Below are 19236 nucleotides of genomic sequence, written 5' to 3' on the forward strand. Positions count from 1 at the left end.
CCTCGCTTTGGGATCTTACCAGAGATTTTTTTCCACATCCTGCAGCTATAGATGCTTGGTTGGAATGTCCAAAAAGGACGTCTTTATTTGTTGATTTTATGGCTTTGCTTTTTGGGACCTTTTCCTGCTGCTTCTTAAGGGGTCCCAACATCTGATTTAACTCTCCCTTTTAAATGCAAATTAAGAATTAGTAGACTGTATGGCAATTCCAAATGTAAAGAAAGAAATAGCCACTTAACCATGCATTTACATAATATTTTGCTACAGGCCATGTTGGCTTTACAGAAAATACCCATCATGCACAGTTGAGGTAGCCCTGCAGAAACGTTTAAAATAGAGGGAAATGTCCATGCTATGATTTTTCAGCATTCAAAACTGCAGGCAATTTCATTTTTCGACTTACTACCCAGACAGCATGTCAATCTAAAACAGTAACCAACTTAGTATTCTTGCCAATAAAAACAACTTATTTGTCCTCTAACTGCTGTTTGCATTCAATTGACCTAACTATAAACTTTGCTCTAAATCCTCTCTTGTCCTGATCTTTAGTGACATAGTGACTTAATGATGTTAGTCAAACAGCAAATCCAAATGAAGTCAATTAAGGTTAGGGTGATGGAGCTGATCAAAATTCATAAAGCCAGAGCCTTGAATGGGTAAGAAACCCAGCTTAGCACTACACTATAAAAAAAAGAAAGACAGAAAGAAAGAAAGTAAAAAAAAAAAAAAATCCCAGGGCTGTCAATCACCTGTCTGAATTTCCACTCCTGTTCATGCTCAGACTCCTTCTGTTTGAGGGGGTCTTTGAAGAGCTGATCAGTGTCCATGGACATGCTTGGGTCAAAATGGTCAGGAGCCTGCTGCTGCTGCTGCTGCTGCTGCTGTCTCTTCAGTGTGTCATTAGACAACTGAACCTTATTTATGCGAAGGGCCGCTCGGTTATCCCGAGCCAATTGCTAAAGGGTAAAGGGGGGGAAAAAAAGAAATTAAAAAAAAACGACTACACTTTCTTCAATATAAACCAAATTCAAAATTTTAAACTAATACTAAATCTTACCACATATGGAGCTCTTTCCTGAGCACTAGCCTTTCTCCACAGTTTTGCAATTTGCTTTACCCTAGTTGACCAATCTATGGATAAAGTCAAAACAATTAGTTTCTAGACATGGACTACATCCCGTCAGACATTCTTAGGAACCAGATACGCACCTGGAAATTCCTCTCTCAGGTTGGGAAAGTTGACGTTAGTGTAGAGCACAGGTGCCACAGTGGCCATCTCTCCGAGCGTCTCCTCTTTCTCCCACTTCAGTGTGCTCCTCTGGGCACTGGACATGGCATCTGTTTCTGGCTCTGCAGGTGCAGCTGGACCATGCATTGGAACGGGAGCACTCCAGGGACCAGCCATATCGCTCCCCATCTGGCTGAACTTCTTCTCTCTATAGAGACACACCTCAGGATGTTATATCATCTCATAAGCTGAAGATATGCCAGTTCTCTTTAAGGAATAACACCCAGTACCAGGTTCAAGAATTTAACAGTGGCATGCTATAATTTGCCTTACCTCATGCTTTCATGAAAAGGCATTCGGTGAATGGGAGAGAAATTGCTAGAAATGCCAGCTCCAGGCATCATGGAATTTGGGGGAAAGGCCGGGTTTGGACCCATCATACCATTCATAACAGGCATGCGAGGGAACATAGCGTTATCACCTGAAACTAAAACCAAGAAGCTTTAGTCGCTCCAACAATTCAGTAATAGGGCATTTTTACATTGTTTCTCTAGATATACAGAGTAGTGATGAAAGATACCTTGCGCTTGTTGTGGCACTGTCATGACCGGCACATTAGGGATGGTGTTGGGAGGCTGTGCAAGCTGAGATGACTGACTGGTGCTTGGGCTTAACACTGCCGTAAACAAGTCTTCCACGTCCTTCCCTTCTAGCTCTAAATGAAGACAGGGTCTAAGTTAACATCTGTATACCAATATAGCAGCAGGTTACAATAACATTAACGGAAAATGACCACTAATCTGTGCATAGGTTTGAATAACTTAAAAAATAACTTTGAAAGCACCAAGGACGGCAGTCAATCTCGTTGCACTTGTGTAATGACAAAGATTTTATTCTAGTCTATATCCATAACAGGTGCCCTTTCATCTTACCTTTATTCGGGTGATTTAACCAACTAATAATTAAGCGCACTCTGCGTAGTCTTAATTATTAAGTCTGTACAGTAATATTAACAAGCATACAATTTTTATTATGAGCTTATGATTTAGCAGATTACTTAATTCTTCCGATAACTCTTAACACACAAGTCCAGTCAAAAGTTTGGACACCCCTTCTAACTTAATGGTCGTTCCTTGTTTTTTTTTATGTAAAACAATGCTGAAGGCGTTTATCCAAAATACACAATGATCACCTTTGAACAGTTGATATTGAGATGGATCTGCTACTAAATCTTCATAACGGCTCTAATCTGAGGTGCTGTTCGTTAATTAGTGATTTCTGAGGCTGGTGACTCTGATGAACTTCAGAAGGTCAGTTTTGGTCTCGCTTTCCTGGGAAGGTCTTCATGAGAGACAGGTTCATCATGGAGCCTGATGGGTTTTACAAACGCGCTCGACACAATACTGTTCTTGTAGGAACTGTTCCAGAACAGCTGACCTTCATGTCTTAAAATAACAACTGACTGCTGTAACTTAATTATTTAATTCCATTATACAATAAAAAAAAAATCCAGTATTGTTCTAGAATGTACAAAATGAATCAAAACTTGTGCCCAAACGTTTTGACTGGAACTGTACTTATATGTATAGATATGCTGTGTGTAAAGCATTCCCAACACGTCCTAATATTACTATAGCGCAAAAATAATTAGACATACAAACCTGGAATCTGGAGCTTGCTGAGGATAGCTCCTAAAAACAAACAGACATGAAATTACACGAAAAGTCATTCAACATGGTGTCAAAGTCAGTTTAGTGTCCTGAGTTGGGAAGATTTTCTTCCATGCAAAAACAGAAACTGAATTCCCTTAACACTGATTGGAGGTTTAAACACATCACAGGATAAAGTTTGCAGGAAGACGACGAAAGGAGGAAGCTGTGATTATTTATTAAGGAATAAAGGATTGAGGGGTAAAATAAGGAACCCATGGTACACTGGACAGTCAGAGACTACTTTCACATGAGTGAGTGACAGTAAGACAAGGTAACGTGTAGGTCTCGAAGGCGTATTGTTCATTATTTCAAATCACGATTTTATCTACAACTATTGCAGGTCGTTGTAAAGTTGGGATTAATTAGTCAGGTTTTTATACTAATCAAAGATCCTCACCGTCAGTCACCATCTTGTCCAGTTCAGGGCTGAGAATTACATCCAGTGGTTCTTCCTGCAGATGTCGAGGTCCCCGTACAGGAACAGGCTGAGGTGGGCCTGGGGGGTCATCAGAAATGGCCCCGATATCCAAACCGGCTGGGGCAAAAAAAAGAAAAGGGTGTTGTGTTCTCATTAGGTTCATACGGAGAGAAGGGCTTTCCCTGAACATTTGACCCCAAGAGAAAAAGTAAAACGTTGAAAGAGAAAAATCTTAAAGCGGTCAAACTAGGAAGGTGAAAATCAGCGTTGACAACCAATTTATTTATTTATTTATTTATTTTTACCGCGTCTGAGTGCTCGGACAGAAAAATTTAACGCGGAAAAGGAAAAGAGAGTGAAGACCAATCTTTCTTGTCATGGTAAAATAATTTTTCCGCACGCTTATGCCATCCCCCCCCCTCCCTCCGCCTTAACTCAATTTTCTGTGAATAACACGAGCCGAATTTGTGTTGCCTGCCAACCAGGCGGAGGGAAAAAAAATATTTAAAAAATAATAAGAAGAAGATCCTGTATCCTGCCATATTTAAAGACAGAAGGACATAATTAATTAAGAATCGTGCACAATGTCAGTGATTAATCCTGAAAGGGCAGGGAGTGGGATCGGTAAAATCATTACATTCAATCACTGAATGAAAAACTTTGTATAATGAGAAGAAAAAAAAACTCATCAATAAAACCAGGCTATTTTCCCAAAGTTAAGCTCATTTTCACACTCCTGTTTCCTTTTCTTCTCCCCCAGACTGATTTGCCTGAAGGTTTGGTAAAGTGTGAAGGCTGAAATGATCCCTGCTGGTTTGGGCCTTGCATCAGGCGAACCCTGGTTTGAGAGCTATCCGCTTTCAGACTGTGCAAATTTGTCCCATTACTTCTGTTCCAAGCCTGCTGAGGATGGGGGGGAGTGTTATTACGGTCAGCACAGGAGATGGATCACCTTACTGATATATCAAATCAGACTTTCCCAGGACTGGAGCTCTTGTAATTTGCTCACCATCATGGTGCGAGTCCTGTGGCTGAGAATATCGCGGAAAAACTCAGATCTTGTGTCAGGCTGCTCTGGTCGAAATTACATTGTATATGACTCGTACGATTAGAAGGTATTCATGCATGATGATATGGATGGACTTAAAAAGATACGTTTTGCTAAGCGTGAACGGAGGCAAATTAATTAAAATAAAACCAGAGCAAATGGATGAACGCAAAGGCAACTAGGGTGCAAAGTGGAATTGCGCAATTGTTCCTAATTCCAGATTTGGTCCTGAATTTAAGGGGTCTAAGAGCGAAAAACAACCTGAGACACTTCTCACCTTAAAGTCTGTCTGAAATTAAAATTGAGGGCACTTTTGTTCGTTATAACTTTTCCTGCGCTGCACACTAACCATTAAGCCACATGGAAAGCTTGTACAATGTGAAATTTCACAACCCTCGTTCCATGCAAAAATACGTTCTAAAGTTCGGCTGAGACTCATATGAAGCTCTGAGCTGAATCGACTCTGTATTTTTCAAAATAACGATCTATTTAGTACAAATGTAACTCTTTTCTTTCCATTTTGTTATTTTCCTAAAAAAAAAAAAAAAAATAGGGGTTACATTTAGAAACTTGTCTCTGATCACTTACACTGTACTCGTGTTCCAGGCGACAAACTTCACGGTCAATGTACAGAGCAGGAAAATTTATAACGACCAAAACCTACTCTAATGCCTACAGTATATGCACCTCAATTTTGATTTAAGACAGACATGAAAAAAATAATAATTTGACCTCTCCCTGTAATATCCTGATCAGCGAGTCTATTACTCCACTGTGTGTCCTTGCCACCTAATGGGATTGTGTCTGTGTAGTTAAACCCACACCTGACCTTTCCTTTTCCACACTTTCACTGCGGTTAGCACTCAGAGAGAAATTAATTATGAAGCCGTCACTGTAAGAGTAGGCTTCACTTAGTTAATCTACCTTTGCCACGTCTTGCTAAAACACACACACACACACACACAGAGACGTGACGAGGTGAGAGTCGGTCAACACCGACATCAATCCAGTTCTCAATTCGGCTTCAGAGTCAGAGTAGAGGTGCATGCAATTTAATTCCCTAAGTGGTTAGTGTAAAATAAAAAAATAATATATATATTTTTTTAAAAAGACAAGAGTACAATAAAGTGTGAGTGAATGAGTGTGGATGTGTGAATGAAAGGGCAAAGAAGACACATGCAGAGCGTGAGAGATCCAGAAAGGGAAAGGGGCGTGTCGAGTGGCCCAGGGGTCGAGAAAACAGGACGGCTCTACTCTTACAGCCGGAGCTGCTCTACAACCAAGCGCTTACCGAACGGAGAGGGGGAGCTGTCCACCTGGAAAGGGCATAAATCAAGACCTATGGGAAGGAACCCAAACCAGAATCAAAATAAAGCACAGCAAAGCCAAAAAAAAAAGAAAAAAAAGATAAGATGATGCACAGAATGAAAGCAAACCAGGAACATTGCAATGAAGCCAAACAAACAAAAACAAAACAGTGCAGTAAAACATGTGAATAACGTGAGTGGAAGTTTAGGAGAGAATGCTTTGACTTTTCCCATCATAGGATCTGGGTTAGATAGAGCATTTGTAGAAAGGGACAGAGCCTGGAGGCTTGGCTGGGGACTACGCTCGGAGTGGGGGTCTACCTGAATCATGGCCTGTATCCGACAGCATCCCGAGAAGATCATGGTCTGAATGGAGAACCAACTCGGCTAAGGGGTCCTGTGCACTGGCTGAAGATTGAGAAAATAGGGGTTTCTGAAACTATTAGCATTTAGCTCACTTACAATAAAACATTATATTTGGGGGAGGGTGCATGGAGACATGTTCTGAATGGTAGGGGTGTAACGATACACTCTGGGCAGGATTTGATTTCATTCACGATATGGAGTTCAATACTCATAATATATGAAAAATAAAATAACATTTAAAAAAAAGACTGAAAAGGCTTACTATTTTACCATTGAATTGTTTTGTTATTTACAGAAGTTTATTATTTTAAACACACTATACTAGAGGTTCACCATATCCAAACAATAAATAAATCAATATACTGTATAAATAAGTCTATAAATTTAGCCTAAAACGGTGATCGAATAAACAGAATGTCTGAAATCCAACAAATGAAAATAGAGCTCCAAAGTCGGCTAAAACGGCCAACTTCCTGCATACTGGAAATCACTGGCAGGTCAAAAAATTAGAATCTATAGACAAAACTATCTATAATTTCTTAGCAAAAGATTACAACAAACCAAATTTAAGATTATTCATTATTTCTAATCAAATTTTTACTAAAATTGCAAGTAAAAAAAAAAAAAGTCGTTCTATTGGTAGATTATTTTCCTTCCTTCAAGAAATAAATTCTGAAAAAAATAGCAAAAATATGTTTCTATAACTAGAAATAAACTTTATAATCTTATGTTTGGTTTGTTGCAATCTTATTCTTAAAAAATATAGATAGGTTTGGTTAGTTTATAGAATATTTCACTTGCTAATATGTTGTTTTTTTGCCATATAGTTTAATTTTACTTGAATTTCGAGCATTGTGATTTTCATTTAGCACTAATGTTCATCTGATCATCTTCATTCCGACATTTGAAGCTTGAAAAAACCTACCAAACACTGAAATGCTGTGTAACATGAATTGTTGATTTTTTACATTTCATGTCTCGTACAAAATCATATTTTTCTGCACTACACTACAGTCCAGTAATTGCGCATAAACTCAAAACAAGAAAAGGTACGCTCGAAAGTTGAATGCAAGTATTTTCGAAAGATACAAGTGGCTTTCACGCGATCAATTTTTTTGACCGTTTAGCACTTTTTAATCACTTAAAAAGCGTAAATTGATTCTAAATCGGAAAACGACTCATCGATTCAATTAACTAAATGATCTAACAAAAGATTGATTACAATGTGAAATCTATTAAATCGCACGATTAAATGATCATGTGACCTGCATGTACATGTATATAACTGAACTCTATAAATTGCACAGATAGGGACCTCTAGTGTTCATACGGTGCCGTTACATCAATCGCATGATTAATAGAGTATTAGAGACGTCGTACATTCCCGCGGTTATATTTGTGAATCGGCCGCGATGTATCGTTACACCCATACTAAATGTAAAATGAAACATAACGCTGAATAAACAAACATAATAATAACTGTACAGGTGAAATTAATATTGAAAGGAACATCAACAATTATAATGAAAGAAATAGATTAGATACAGCTTTTAATAATAATAATAATAATAATAATAATAATAATGAAAGTTAACAATTCATGGCTAAGACTGGATTTACACTGTATGATTTGTTGCTGATGGACAACGATTCCCCTCACTGCGAATAAATAAGTTTCAAAAGATAAATACAGTATTTGTGATGGTGAAACTGTACAAAACGAGCTAATGGACAAGCAAAAAATGTCCTTATTACTAGGGATGCACCGAAATGAAAATTCTTGGCCGAAAACGAAACCGAAATTTTTGGATGCACTTGGCCGAAAACCGATACCGAAAATGGCTTCATTAAAAAACATGTTTAAAATATTTTCTTTTTGTTTGTATTAAAAAAATGTTGCATATTGCAACTTTGCTGTCCTCATCTGAAACTTTGAAGTGCTTCCAAACCGCCGACATACTCCGTGTTTGATGCGTAATGACAGCGCGAACGAGACGGGAGGATGGGAGAGGCGTGGCGTGGCGACAATTTCGGCTTTCATTTTCGGCGCTTTCTTACGTTTTGGCCGAAACCGATAATGCTATTTCGGCCGAAAATTTTCGGCGGCCGAAAATTTTCTGTGCATCCCTATATATTACATCTGATTAGTCCAGATCATGCTAACTGATGATGATGATGTGTATGTATGTATGTGTGTATGTGTGTATACACACACACACAAAGAGTCAAGCAAAAAAGTATACACACTTCAGGAAAGGATTTAGCGTAATATTTGATCATTTAATATTTTCATATTATTATCATGATATTCTGTATATAATGTATAGCCATAAATTTAGTATTAAAATATTTATAGAAAGTTGAAGTGTGTATACATTTTTATTGACTGTCTCTGTGCACGCGCGCACACACACACACACACACACACACACCTACACACACACACACACACACACACACACACACACACTAGGGGATCTTGTACAGTCTGTTACAGGAGCTCATTTGAGTGATCGTTTTTAAAAGGCTGCTGAAATGACACAGTGTAAAACCAGGCAGAGGAAAAGAAAACAAGAGGTTAAACTGAGATCTCCAGAATAGAGACATATAGCAGTTAAAGCCTGGCCTGAGCATCTCGGTCTCTGCGTAGCTCCTAGGACAAATAAGCAGACCCCTAAAGTGTTCTCTCCCACTGAGCACGAGCAAGGCTTTCAAAACCCTGGCCCTTTGATTACCGAGGCTTTTATCCTTTGCAAAGTGGCCAGACGGGGGAACTCTGGGAACTCGGATGAGAGCGGGTAAATTGAGTTTTAAGTGCAGCTTAGGCCTGGCGAGCACCGGGGGCTGGGAGATGACTGGGCTGTGGGGCAGGATTTAAATGAAGCATGACAGAACTGAGGATGAGGAGGCACAGCGGAGGACAATGAGTTGACTGAAATGAGCCTCTTCTTGAACTGCCTTCAAGAATGTACTTGTTAAAGATCAAAGAGGACAGTAAAAAAAAGAAAAAGGGTCTAAAGCAGTGTCATTTTTTTTTCCCCTCTAGCAAAAACAGAAACAGAAATACGCCCTCATGCAGTGCGCCCGCAGATAACATGGTGCGCTTTAGCGTTATTATGCTGTGCTGCGGGGGAGAGAAGAGAAATAGGAACTGATAAGGCGCATTATCCCTCTCTACAGACTTCAGAGAAACGCAGAAGGGAAAAACAGGATCTGATGTGGCCGCGGCTGGACAGGAAAGATGGATTATTTCCCAAAATTACGGAGGAATACTCACAAAGTATGATCGAGAAAAGGAAGAAAAAAGGAAAAAGAAAAGACAGCTACGTCTACCTGTCTATCCACGTACATACAGATATACACGTGTGTGTATTTGTGTGTAAGAACATACGCAGGGTCCCAGCTTTCCCGGAGATGGGCGTGGCTGCGGCACTGAGGAGTGGATCTGAGGAGGGATCCAGGAAGCTGGAGTTGGCGCTGGGCGGTTTGCTGTCTCCGTGTGCCACGTCCTCGTCTCCTGGCCCCGGCTCCAGCGCCTGCTTACTCTGTTTACTCTTATCCAGGAGGTCCTTCCCGAAGAACGCCTCCTGGAAAACAAGAAGCGAAGAAGAAAAGCCATGAGGACTCTGAGAGAGCCTTTAAAGCCGACGGGAGAACGAGAGCTCGCTAGAAATCAGAGGACAATCCCGTCGCATCTGTCGAGCGCGGCGGTGGGAACGAGGGGTGTTGAGACAGACCCAAACACACGATGATGTAAGGGTTATTAAAAAGAACTGAAAAAAGTAATGATATATTACAATACATTATTAAATATTTTTATTTTTTGGGGGGGGGAAATTTAAATAATTTTTGGAGATTTGTTTCATACAAAGATGGTCAAAAGTATTGGAACAAAGTGAAATTCATCATTTTAGAGATGTTCTAAACATTGAGTTTTTTTTTTTTTTTTAATAAAAATAACGCTGTTCGATGCAATAAAATTTCTATACAACAATCAGTATTTCATATGAAGAATAATTTGTTTTTATTAGGGTTTATTGCCCTAATTTATAACTCTTCACACGGCAGATACATATTAAACATTTAACCAATTTATACGGACAAATTTAATATTAAGTTATAGATATAATGTAAGGGATTTAAAAAGTAAATACATTTTTTAAAAATAAATAAATAAATACATTTATTTTATGGATGAATAAATAAATATCACATTAAACCATGGCCTTGGCCAGAAAAACAAGATTTTATACAATGTTCTTTAGATGCACATTGCTAGATATTGTAAAAGTTTTTCCCTGGTTTCATCTTTGCAGAAAAAAGTACAAAGTAAAACATAATTAAAACAAAATAGAAACATCATGTCATTTTTATTTATACTATGTCTAATCCGAGTCAATGTAAATAACAGTTGTCTCATTTTAGCCTATAATAGACATGACTCTATTCACTTTCCTAGAAAAACGAGCGTCGACACCTGATTACATCACCCTATAGTCGAGCTCTAGATTAAACCATGTCCTCTATGAAAATATGACCCTGTCACGAGTGTAGCGTTTCCTTCATCCTCTTCTCCATTGTACTGTTATAATGTTGATAAGAAGCAGAACATTTTAATCAGCCACTCATAATGTACAATACGTATAACAAAAGGAAGACGTTAAAGACGAGCTTTCCGCTGAGCAACTTCGTAGCGCTTCACTATATCTGACGGATCTCGCCCATCAGTCTGACTGCTCCCTGCTGCGCTGAAACATTAAAAGCCTAATGCGCTGGGATTTAAATAATTGATTAAAGTCGTGTCTCTGGTGAGGACCTTTAAGTTTAATTTGAGGCTTGCTGAACAAGAAGAGCCCAAAAATGACAGCTGGTGCACTTAATGCATGGCCGGCTTGCCAGCGCTGAGCGTGAGCATATCCCTTTTGAAATCAGACGCAGTCCTGAGTCCACTGACAAGCGGAGAGCTGCTCGCGCTAATGCCAAACCCGGGGCCGCTCCATAGGGGAATGTAGCTTTTATTAACATTGTGATTAAAAGCTTCTATTTTGGGCTGAAAGATGGCTGTACGCGTAAACATTTAATACCTAATGACGCTGGTTGAGTTTGTAAACCTGCGCGCCATCCGTGAAGCATGGTGGCGGTAGTACACAGTGCTGTAAGGCTAAATATACAACCGGTCATGATTGGATCAAAGTTTAAACTAGAACTTTTGTTTGCACGTAACAAATCAGGAACATAATATTTTAGAATATTGATCTTCAGCTCTACCTCTAACACCACAACTAGCACTAGGATACATGTTAAAGCTAAGCCTCTAAAGAATTACACGCATTTAATAGTTAATAAAACAATACAAGAGCATGCATGATGATTACATGATGACAAAAAAGGGTTCATTTGACTCGTGACACACTATGGATTGTTTTCTATTTGCAACAATAATTGAATTCATTTGTAATAGAAAAAGGGCAATTCATAAACTCATGGATCTTTAAGTGGTTTACAATAACACGTGTTAATCAAGACAAAGCAGGATGAAACACAACTGAATGACGTTACACATAATAACAGGTACACTTTAAGGTTATTGAATCCCCTCGAGACAAACAGCTACTGTAAGACCGTTAACCCTTTTTAAACTTTAATGGAAAAGATACACTTCAAAGTTTGAGATTATAAACTTGTCACCTTCGGACTGTTGACCGCGTCAACAACGCAACATGTCTAACTCAGCAATGCGCATAGCAAGACGCTATTAACTAAAATGAAATCCCACGGCGAAACATTCTGAATGGTAAAGAATCATGGTGTACCTGGAGATATAAAGGGAACGCCTCCTCCAGTTTGGTTTTCTTCTTCCTGTACCTCTTCTTGACCTTCTCTAAAGGTTCAGGAACGGGCGGCGTCTCGTCTACAGGTGTGTCTGGTTCATTCCAGCCTGGGATTAACGAGACAGATGGAAATATATATATATATATATATATGACAATTTTTAGAAGGGAGAAAAAATCAATACTAAAATGAACTTTTTCGAAGTGGATTTCGATCATCCTGCTGTTAATGACACTTCCTCTGTGTATGTTGGGTTCCTTCATTGTTATATTAATAAAGAAATGGGGGAACTAGATGAAGCTGTACCATTCTTGGCACATAATTAAAACAAAAATCTCTCTCTGCTGTTGCAAAGAATAGAAAGTGCACTAAGCAGAAATTCTTGCCTAAAAGTAGGGACGTTTACAGACTATCTATTTAAAGAGCTATTTTAACTTGGATCAATACGTTTCTATTCTGTACAGTTTTTTTTTTTGTGGTTTCTGTTCTCCACCAGACCAAAAGTAATCAGACAATAAATTATTAAACCTTCTTCAAGCACTGTGCCATGTGTGTGTAAGCAGGAGAGAATTAAAAACTAAATGGGCTCCAAGTCAGGGTTGCCAGGTCTCAGGAAAATTTCAAGCACAACTATATTTAAAATTAATAATAATAATAATGATGATAATTTTTTTTTTATCCTAAAAATTAAGGCTACTTCTTCCACTTTTTCTCACTTATTGCATAACAATAATAATAAAAAAAAGCACAGACTTCTGATTTGGAATGTGTATGTGAATACAGAAATGGTTCACTTTTTGCAAACATTTATTAGATTTATTGCTAATTGTTTCCTTTGGAACAAGACAAACAGAACAGGTTATTTATTATTTTTTACCCTATCCCAAAATCAAATGATCACATTTTCCCCACTTATATTAGGAGTGTGAGAAAGACAAACCTGGCATCCCTGGTCGCAAGAGTTTTAAGTGAAACTCGGACTGGACTTTCATCCTTACCTTCCTCTTTCCCAGGTGGGTTTTCCAGGAACGATCCAGTAGAGTCCTTCCTAATCAGGCATCGCTTGTTTTTGCCTTGCCCGGTCTTGCTCCTCTGGCGAACCATAAACCCACCAATACCTAGTGAGAGAAAGTGATGAGATGAATCAAAATAAACTTCCAAACTACAGTAGCTAATGGATCCAGTGAGGAATTAATAACGCGGGACTCTTGACAGTAAAACTCTGATATTAATCTCTATTATTCATCCTGATGCTGGAGCCGAGGCCTGGCAGCAGGGTGATTCATCTTGGCTCTTCGCTTTGCTCTGCACTCCAGGACCTATTTCAGGTAAGCCTATTTTGGGCGAGCCAGTCTGGCATGGTTTACTCTGCCACTTCCTTGGCCCTTCTGCTTCTGAGATGCCGAGGAGAACTTGCGCGAGCTAGCGTTCAGCTTGAGTTATGAACGGGGGAAAATGAGATACAGGTGAAGTCGGAGGTTTACCTGCATTCATGCTGAAGTCATTTAATCTGACTATTAAACTTATAATTCACTATAGCAGGTGCAATACAATTCCAATGGGTCAGGAGTTTACATACTCTCAGTTGAGTGGACCTTTAATTCCAGAAAATAAAGTCGGACGCTTCCAATACGCTAACCGACATCATACGAGGCAACTGAAGGTGTACCTGGTGATGTATTTAAGACCAACCTTCAACCTTGCTGCCTTTGACACAGAATCAAATGAAATCAGCCAAGACCTCAGAAAGAAAAACAGTTTGGGACCTTCACAAGTCTGATTCATCCTTGGGAACGATTTCTGAATGCCTGAACATGCCACGTTCATCTGTACAAACAGTACTGTGCAAGTATTAACACCATAAAACCACAGAGTCATCATAACACTCAGACAGGAGATGTGTACTGTCTCCTAGAGATGAACGCAGTTTGGTACCTTGTGGAAGACCTTGTGAAGACACGGGTACAAAAATATCTATATTCAGAGATAAAGACACTGAGAGCGATGTTTATATAAGCTGAAAGGCTGCTCAGAAAGGAAGTAAAAGCCAGAGTACTGTTTGTAGCTGCACATGTGGACAAAGGTCTAACTTATTGGAGAAATGTCCTCCAATCTGATGCCTGGAAGAAAAAAAAGAGGTGAAGCTTGCAGGAGTGGCAACATCATGATGTGGTTTTGGGGCTTTGCTCCAGGAGGAACTGGTACACTTCACAAAATAGATTAGATAACAGATGCATAGGGAAGGAAGATTGTGTGACTATATTGAAGACATCAGCCAAGAAGTCAACCAAGCCTGGACGTAAACAGGTCTTTCCAAATGGACAATGACGCCAAGCATCCTTTCAAAGGGGGGGTAACACGACTCAAGGACAATAAAGTCACAGGATTGGAGTAGCCCTGACCTCACTGCAATAGAAAAGTGGGTAGGCAGGAGTGAAAAAGGCGTGTGCGAGTAGAACCGAGAGCAGTTCCGTCAGGAGGAACCTTACTTATAGCAAGAAGGTTGTGGAATTCGATCTGATCCAAGTCGAACAATTTACAGGCAATATTATAAAATACTAAGTGTATGTAAACTTCTGACCCTCTGGAAATGTGATGGAGGGAATTAAATCTGAAATAGATCTCTCTCTACTATTATCCTGACATTTCACATTCTTAACAAAACAGAATAAAGATCCTAACCGACCCTAGGATTAAATGCCAGGAATTGTGAAAAACCGCGTTTAAATATATTTGGCCAGGGTGTGTAAACTTCTGACTTCAACTGTGGCTAAATTTCAAGCCAAGACATACAGCTGGAGGCCTGAAAATATGCAAAAGCTAATAATTACAGTGTATACGCCAGTCGTGTCAAACACCTTTGAACTACACACTTGCGTTTGCTCATTTGATAGATACTTTGATCCGAACTGACGGGTTACAACCGAGCGGTTGGAGTTTAAACGTCTCGCTCAGGAACACAACCATACCGTCCTGGCGGTCACGCTCGGATCCGAGCTCATACCTTCTATAATCGTGAGCCCGGAGTCTTGAACACAGGACGGAGAAAAGAAAAGAGAAGGAAGAAGGGCAAGAAGGATTCTTCACAGACTTTCCGAGTCCTCTGGCTCCGTTAGGTTTAAAGATATAAATGAAAATCCACTGAATAATGTCTAAAACTCAACACCAACACATAATCAATCCTCTATAATGCCTTTGGTTCTATTGAGCGGCCAAGAAACACAGCCAAGGAAAAGTTTAATTAGTAAAAAGTGGACATGAATCCGTCCCTTTATTTCTCTTTAACACAAAGAAAACATGTCACATCGCTAATAATGCCTGAAAACGAGCCATCCATTGTGTTCATTGATGCGTAGCCAGATTAGCACCACTGATCGCTTCGATCTAAGAATTCCTTCACAAGTAATAAAGTCATGGCTCACGTTAGCTGCTTTGGGGGAAGAGAAAAAAAAAAAACCTTCCCAAATGTAAATAGATCCTGAGTCTGATGCTATGTCGGACTCAATTTACCATCAGGGTCCTGACAAATTCATCACACCCGACAACACGACTATACATCATAAATCAGGACAAGCAATGTTACCCAAGCTGAAAGAAATAATTTAAGAATAAGGAGCCATAAAATCTGGCTACCGAGTGGCGCGGAAAAGCTTTCGCCCTACCGCCGTGAGTTCTCTAAATGACGATGTTGCAGCCGGCTGTGGACGGAGTCCAAGGCAGCAAAACCATTGTTAGTGTTGACACTAGACAAGGCAAGCAATCTGACGTTCTGTCAACGCATGGACGTAGAAGAGGACAGATAACACGTTCAGTCAGAGTCTCTGAAGTTACAAAAACACACATGCTAACTCCCAAAGTTGGTAAATAATGAGATAGCTGAGTAGCAAATGATTTGCTTGTCTGTTGAATTCCAGAGATTAGGCTGAACCACCAGGACACCAGGACCAGCACTCTTTTTTTCTGGATTCCTCATTTTATTTCCTGTCTTTCCATTTTTTGTCCCATATTCTCAGAATATAGTCATAAGCTTGTTGGGTGGCTACCAACTGGGAAAAGCGTAGATGCTAATGAGAACCTTCCCCGCTGTCAGTTACTGTATCTGTCTACAGCAGCTGCCCGAAATTAACAAGCTACAGTCTGATTGACAGGTGAGAGACGGGAAAAAAAAACATCCATTCCCAGTCCTCCACAGTCCCATAACCCCCTTCCCACCCCACCCGCCCACGGAAGCGAATGGCTAATCATGTTCGCTCTCTTTAACGTAGCTCTAGAGTTGGGGAGGTTTTCAGGAAAAAAATATCTATATAATTTTAAGTATGGACAGTCCAACTCATTAACTGATTCATCCTCATCATCATCATCAGTTTCCCAAGTATGAGTTATATTCAACATTATATCCAAACATCAGCTGAATGGAAAACACCATTAATCCATTAGACAACTTGTCTTTCCAGCTGCTTGGTTTCCTGCCTCACTGAGACATCGACTATAACGTGACGACGCAGAATGTCATGTTTAATGAAAGGTGTTTGCGCTGGAATCAGGCCCACCACGACTGAATCACACGCTCTTCTTTACGCACAGACGAGCAAGCAAAAGGAATTGGGGAAATTAGCATAACCTTTGGACAAATGATTAGCACGTTGTTCCAAAAGATTTGAACCTCTTTCCAAACACAGGGGACGTCTTCCCGCTGTGCCGGGCCATGCCGTGTTCAGTTCTTCTGCGGTTCTGGGACTTTTTCCCTCGAGAAAAACGCGATGCACAGGTTAGCGCAACTGCTGCGCGCAAGACTGACACGAGAACCCCTGCTAGCTTGTTTTTGTTTTTTGTACTGCGATGAGGATTGTGTTCAAAGGGTTGTGCACAACCGGTGGGAAAGGACAAAAACAAACCTTATAACAACCTTATTATTGTTTTTTTTATTGTGCATTGTTAAAGAAGGCAGTAAAAAGGGTTGTTGAAAATAAATTCAAATGATCCCTTATGGGTCAATTACATTTCTTTGATGTCGATGGATTTCTTTGTCCTTCTGATAGTTTGTGTCTTATATATTTATATATTTTGGTCCGTTCTTTAGTAAAACCCTTTTTTTTCGCAGGGGCATTTCATGCTTTTTGCATGTTAGGGTTGCCAGACAATACTGATTAAATCCCCCTATTCAGAGCTCAATCCTTACCTACTTTGATAAAAACCAGACCAAATAATGACACATCTGGATTAGAACTCTGCACATCCTGTTTCAGGTCCTTTAGCCTAATCCATGTATTACTAATAATAATAATAATAATAATAACAGCAAAGTTGCAAGAAACGATGAGCGGGCCCAAACACCTTGCGCATAATCTTAATCCTTGTATTATCAATGATAATAAAAAGTATTGCAACAATTATTATTATATTTATTGTTGCTGCTGTTGTTTTGTCCACTTGTAAATAACCTTCTGTAAATTAAAAAAATAGCCATAGTGTGCACATCATAAAATTAAGTTTAAATGAAATTAAAATCCATTAGCCCTCATGTCCTGCATTTTAATGCAACATTTCCTCATTAAGGATTAGATTTTCGGAATTTTTTTAAGCATCCGGACATCTTGAGTGAGAAAAACTGTGTTTAGATAATAACGAGATGCTCCCTGATGAGCGAGCCGAGGGGGTCGGCGACGGGTCACCACTTTAATCTAAATTAAAGTCTTCTGTCTACAAGACGACTAGAAACCTCGAGACACGACCCGAGTATGAGCATTACTGCAGACGTGTACACAGGACCGAGTCAGCTCTGTGGAGGACTTCGGTTCTGACTGTGCGACAAAATAAAAAATAAAAAAAACTCTCACCAAGAAAACAATTAAAGTGTGTATGTGATAACGAGCGCTGCTTCAGGGAGAGAAAATGAACAGAAGTGCAGAACTTCAGCGGGCACGGCGTATTTAAATTGAGCTGTACTGCTACAAGTGCTCAAAAAAAAAAAAAAGATAAGCCCTTTTAAGAGATTACTCATCCCCCCTACACCCCCCACCCGCCTACACCCCCCACCCCCCTACACCCCCCGCTCCATCCTATAGCTCAGAGTGGAAGTTCTTTACGGAAGTGCTGCTTAGCCAGGAGCTCTGTGGGACGCTATTTAAGGTCGGGATTGTGCAGCTACATCATTTCACACTCCAGCGGAGCTGTCCTTTCCGATAAGTGCACTTCTCCTCTCCCTTCCTCCCCTACGCCCCCTCCCTCCCTCGACACGTCTCTTCACTTCCCTTTTCGCCCCCCGTTTCCTCACCTGGCCTGTAGGGTTTCCTCTTCCTCTTCTTGATTCCGTCGAGGCCTTCAGAGCTCTTCAGTTCTTCGTCGACGGGCTCTCGCTCGGGGCTGGAGTCAGACTTCACGTCACAGTCCATCAGATCGCCCTCTGCAACGCAGCAAAGCAGGATCTCACTGAGCAGGTTACTGTATCACACATTCATACACACAGTTCTAAAATCTCGATCGATGGTTCCTGACCCTCAGCCTACACGCTCGAGCCGAGAGCGAAACCATGTTTTTTTGTTTTTTTTTTCAATCCTGCTCCTCCCACGTGTCCGTGGCCCCCGCTCCCTACCGCAGACGTTTCTGGCCTCCTCCAGGTGCCAAAATATTAACAAATACATCGGTAAACATGGTTAAGAGAGATATTCTGTCTACAGAGACCAAAAACAATCTGGTTATTAAAATAACCCGTTCATGTGTAAATTAGCCAAAATCTTCAGATTTTGAAAAACTCTGATTCTTGTAAAAGAAAATAGACCATAAGTTAATAAAATACCATAATTTCCGCCAACAAACAAAAAGATTAAAGACATTATTTTCTTTTTTTTTTATTTTATTTGGTCTAAAAAACCTGGTGATCATATGATGATCCAGACGACTGCAGGAAGTCTTGTTTAGTTTGGTGTTGCTGCGAGACGATCGAGATCCTCCAGCCCGTCTCCTGTCCTGCTGATGGATGAAGCCGTCATTAATTAGCTGAGATCGGGCCAGGAGCTCATGGAGCGAGCGCTTTACTGACTGCTGCTTTTTCCACGCTTCCCTTCTCTCCCTAAATCAGATTGATTAGACGCTGTGGCGCGCCCCGCACCGCTGCACGTCTCCATCCCGCCCCAGCGTTCCTCATCCAGCGCTTAACCTTTCCCTCTGTTTAGGTAACAGGGCTGCGTCTCATTGTGCTGATCAGACACTAGAGCGACTTGAACGGATCCTCCGCCATCGACTCAACAGCGTATTAGAGATCAATGACATGAGGCCATGTGGTCGTCGTGATCACGCTATCCAAACAACAGCGGAAGTCCCGCTTA

General features: G+C 40.2%; 1 protein-coding gene across 6 annotated transcripts in view; it reads right to left on the reverse strand.

Moving 5' to 3' along the window:
* The window catches only part of kmt2ca (lysine (K)-specific methyltransferase 2Ca), a 156043-nt gene that overhangs the window by 25310 nt on the left and 111497 nt on the right, over positions 1-19236 (reverse strand). For 3 of the 6 annotated variants that reach the window (XM_053494644.1, XM_053494645.1, XM_053494643.1), the window contains exons 24-37: positions 18186-18314; positions 12910-13029; positions 11893-12017; positions 9471-9666; positions 6035-6121; positions 5698-5745; positions 3338-3475; positions 2890-2919; positions 1809-1943; positions 1562-1715; positions 1210-1436; positions 1058-1131; positions 750-956; positions 20-166 (exon numbers count right to left, since the gene is read on the reverse strand). In XM_053494644.1, the coding sequence (XP_053350619.1) occupies positions 20-166; positions 750-956; positions 1058-1131; positions 1210-1436; positions 1562-1715; positions 1809-1943; positions 2890-2919; positions 3338-3475; positions 5698-5745; positions 6035-6121; positions 9471-9666; positions 11893-12017; positions 12910-13029; positions 18186-18314 (1817 nt within the window). The remainder of the gene's footprint in view (positions 1-19; positions 167-749; positions 957-1057; positions 1132-1209; positions 1437-1561; positions 1716-1808; positions 1944-2889; positions 2920-3337; positions 3476-5697; positions 5746-6034; positions 6122-9470; positions 9667-11892; positions 12018-12909; positions 13030-18185; positions 18315-19236) is intronic. The other 3 variants (XM_053494646.1, XM_053494649.1, XM_053494647.1) reach the window with 3 other exon arrangements.

The sequence above is a fragment of the Clarias gariepinus genome, chromosome 4, assembly GCF_024256425.1.
Source record: "Clarias gariepinus isolate MV-2021 ecotype Netherlands chromosome 4, CGAR_prim_01v2, whole genome shotgun sequence".
In the NCBI taxonomy this organism is placed as follows: domain Eukaryota; kingdom Metazoa; phylum Chordata; class Actinopteri; order Siluriformes; family Clariidae; genus Clarias; species Clarias gariepinus.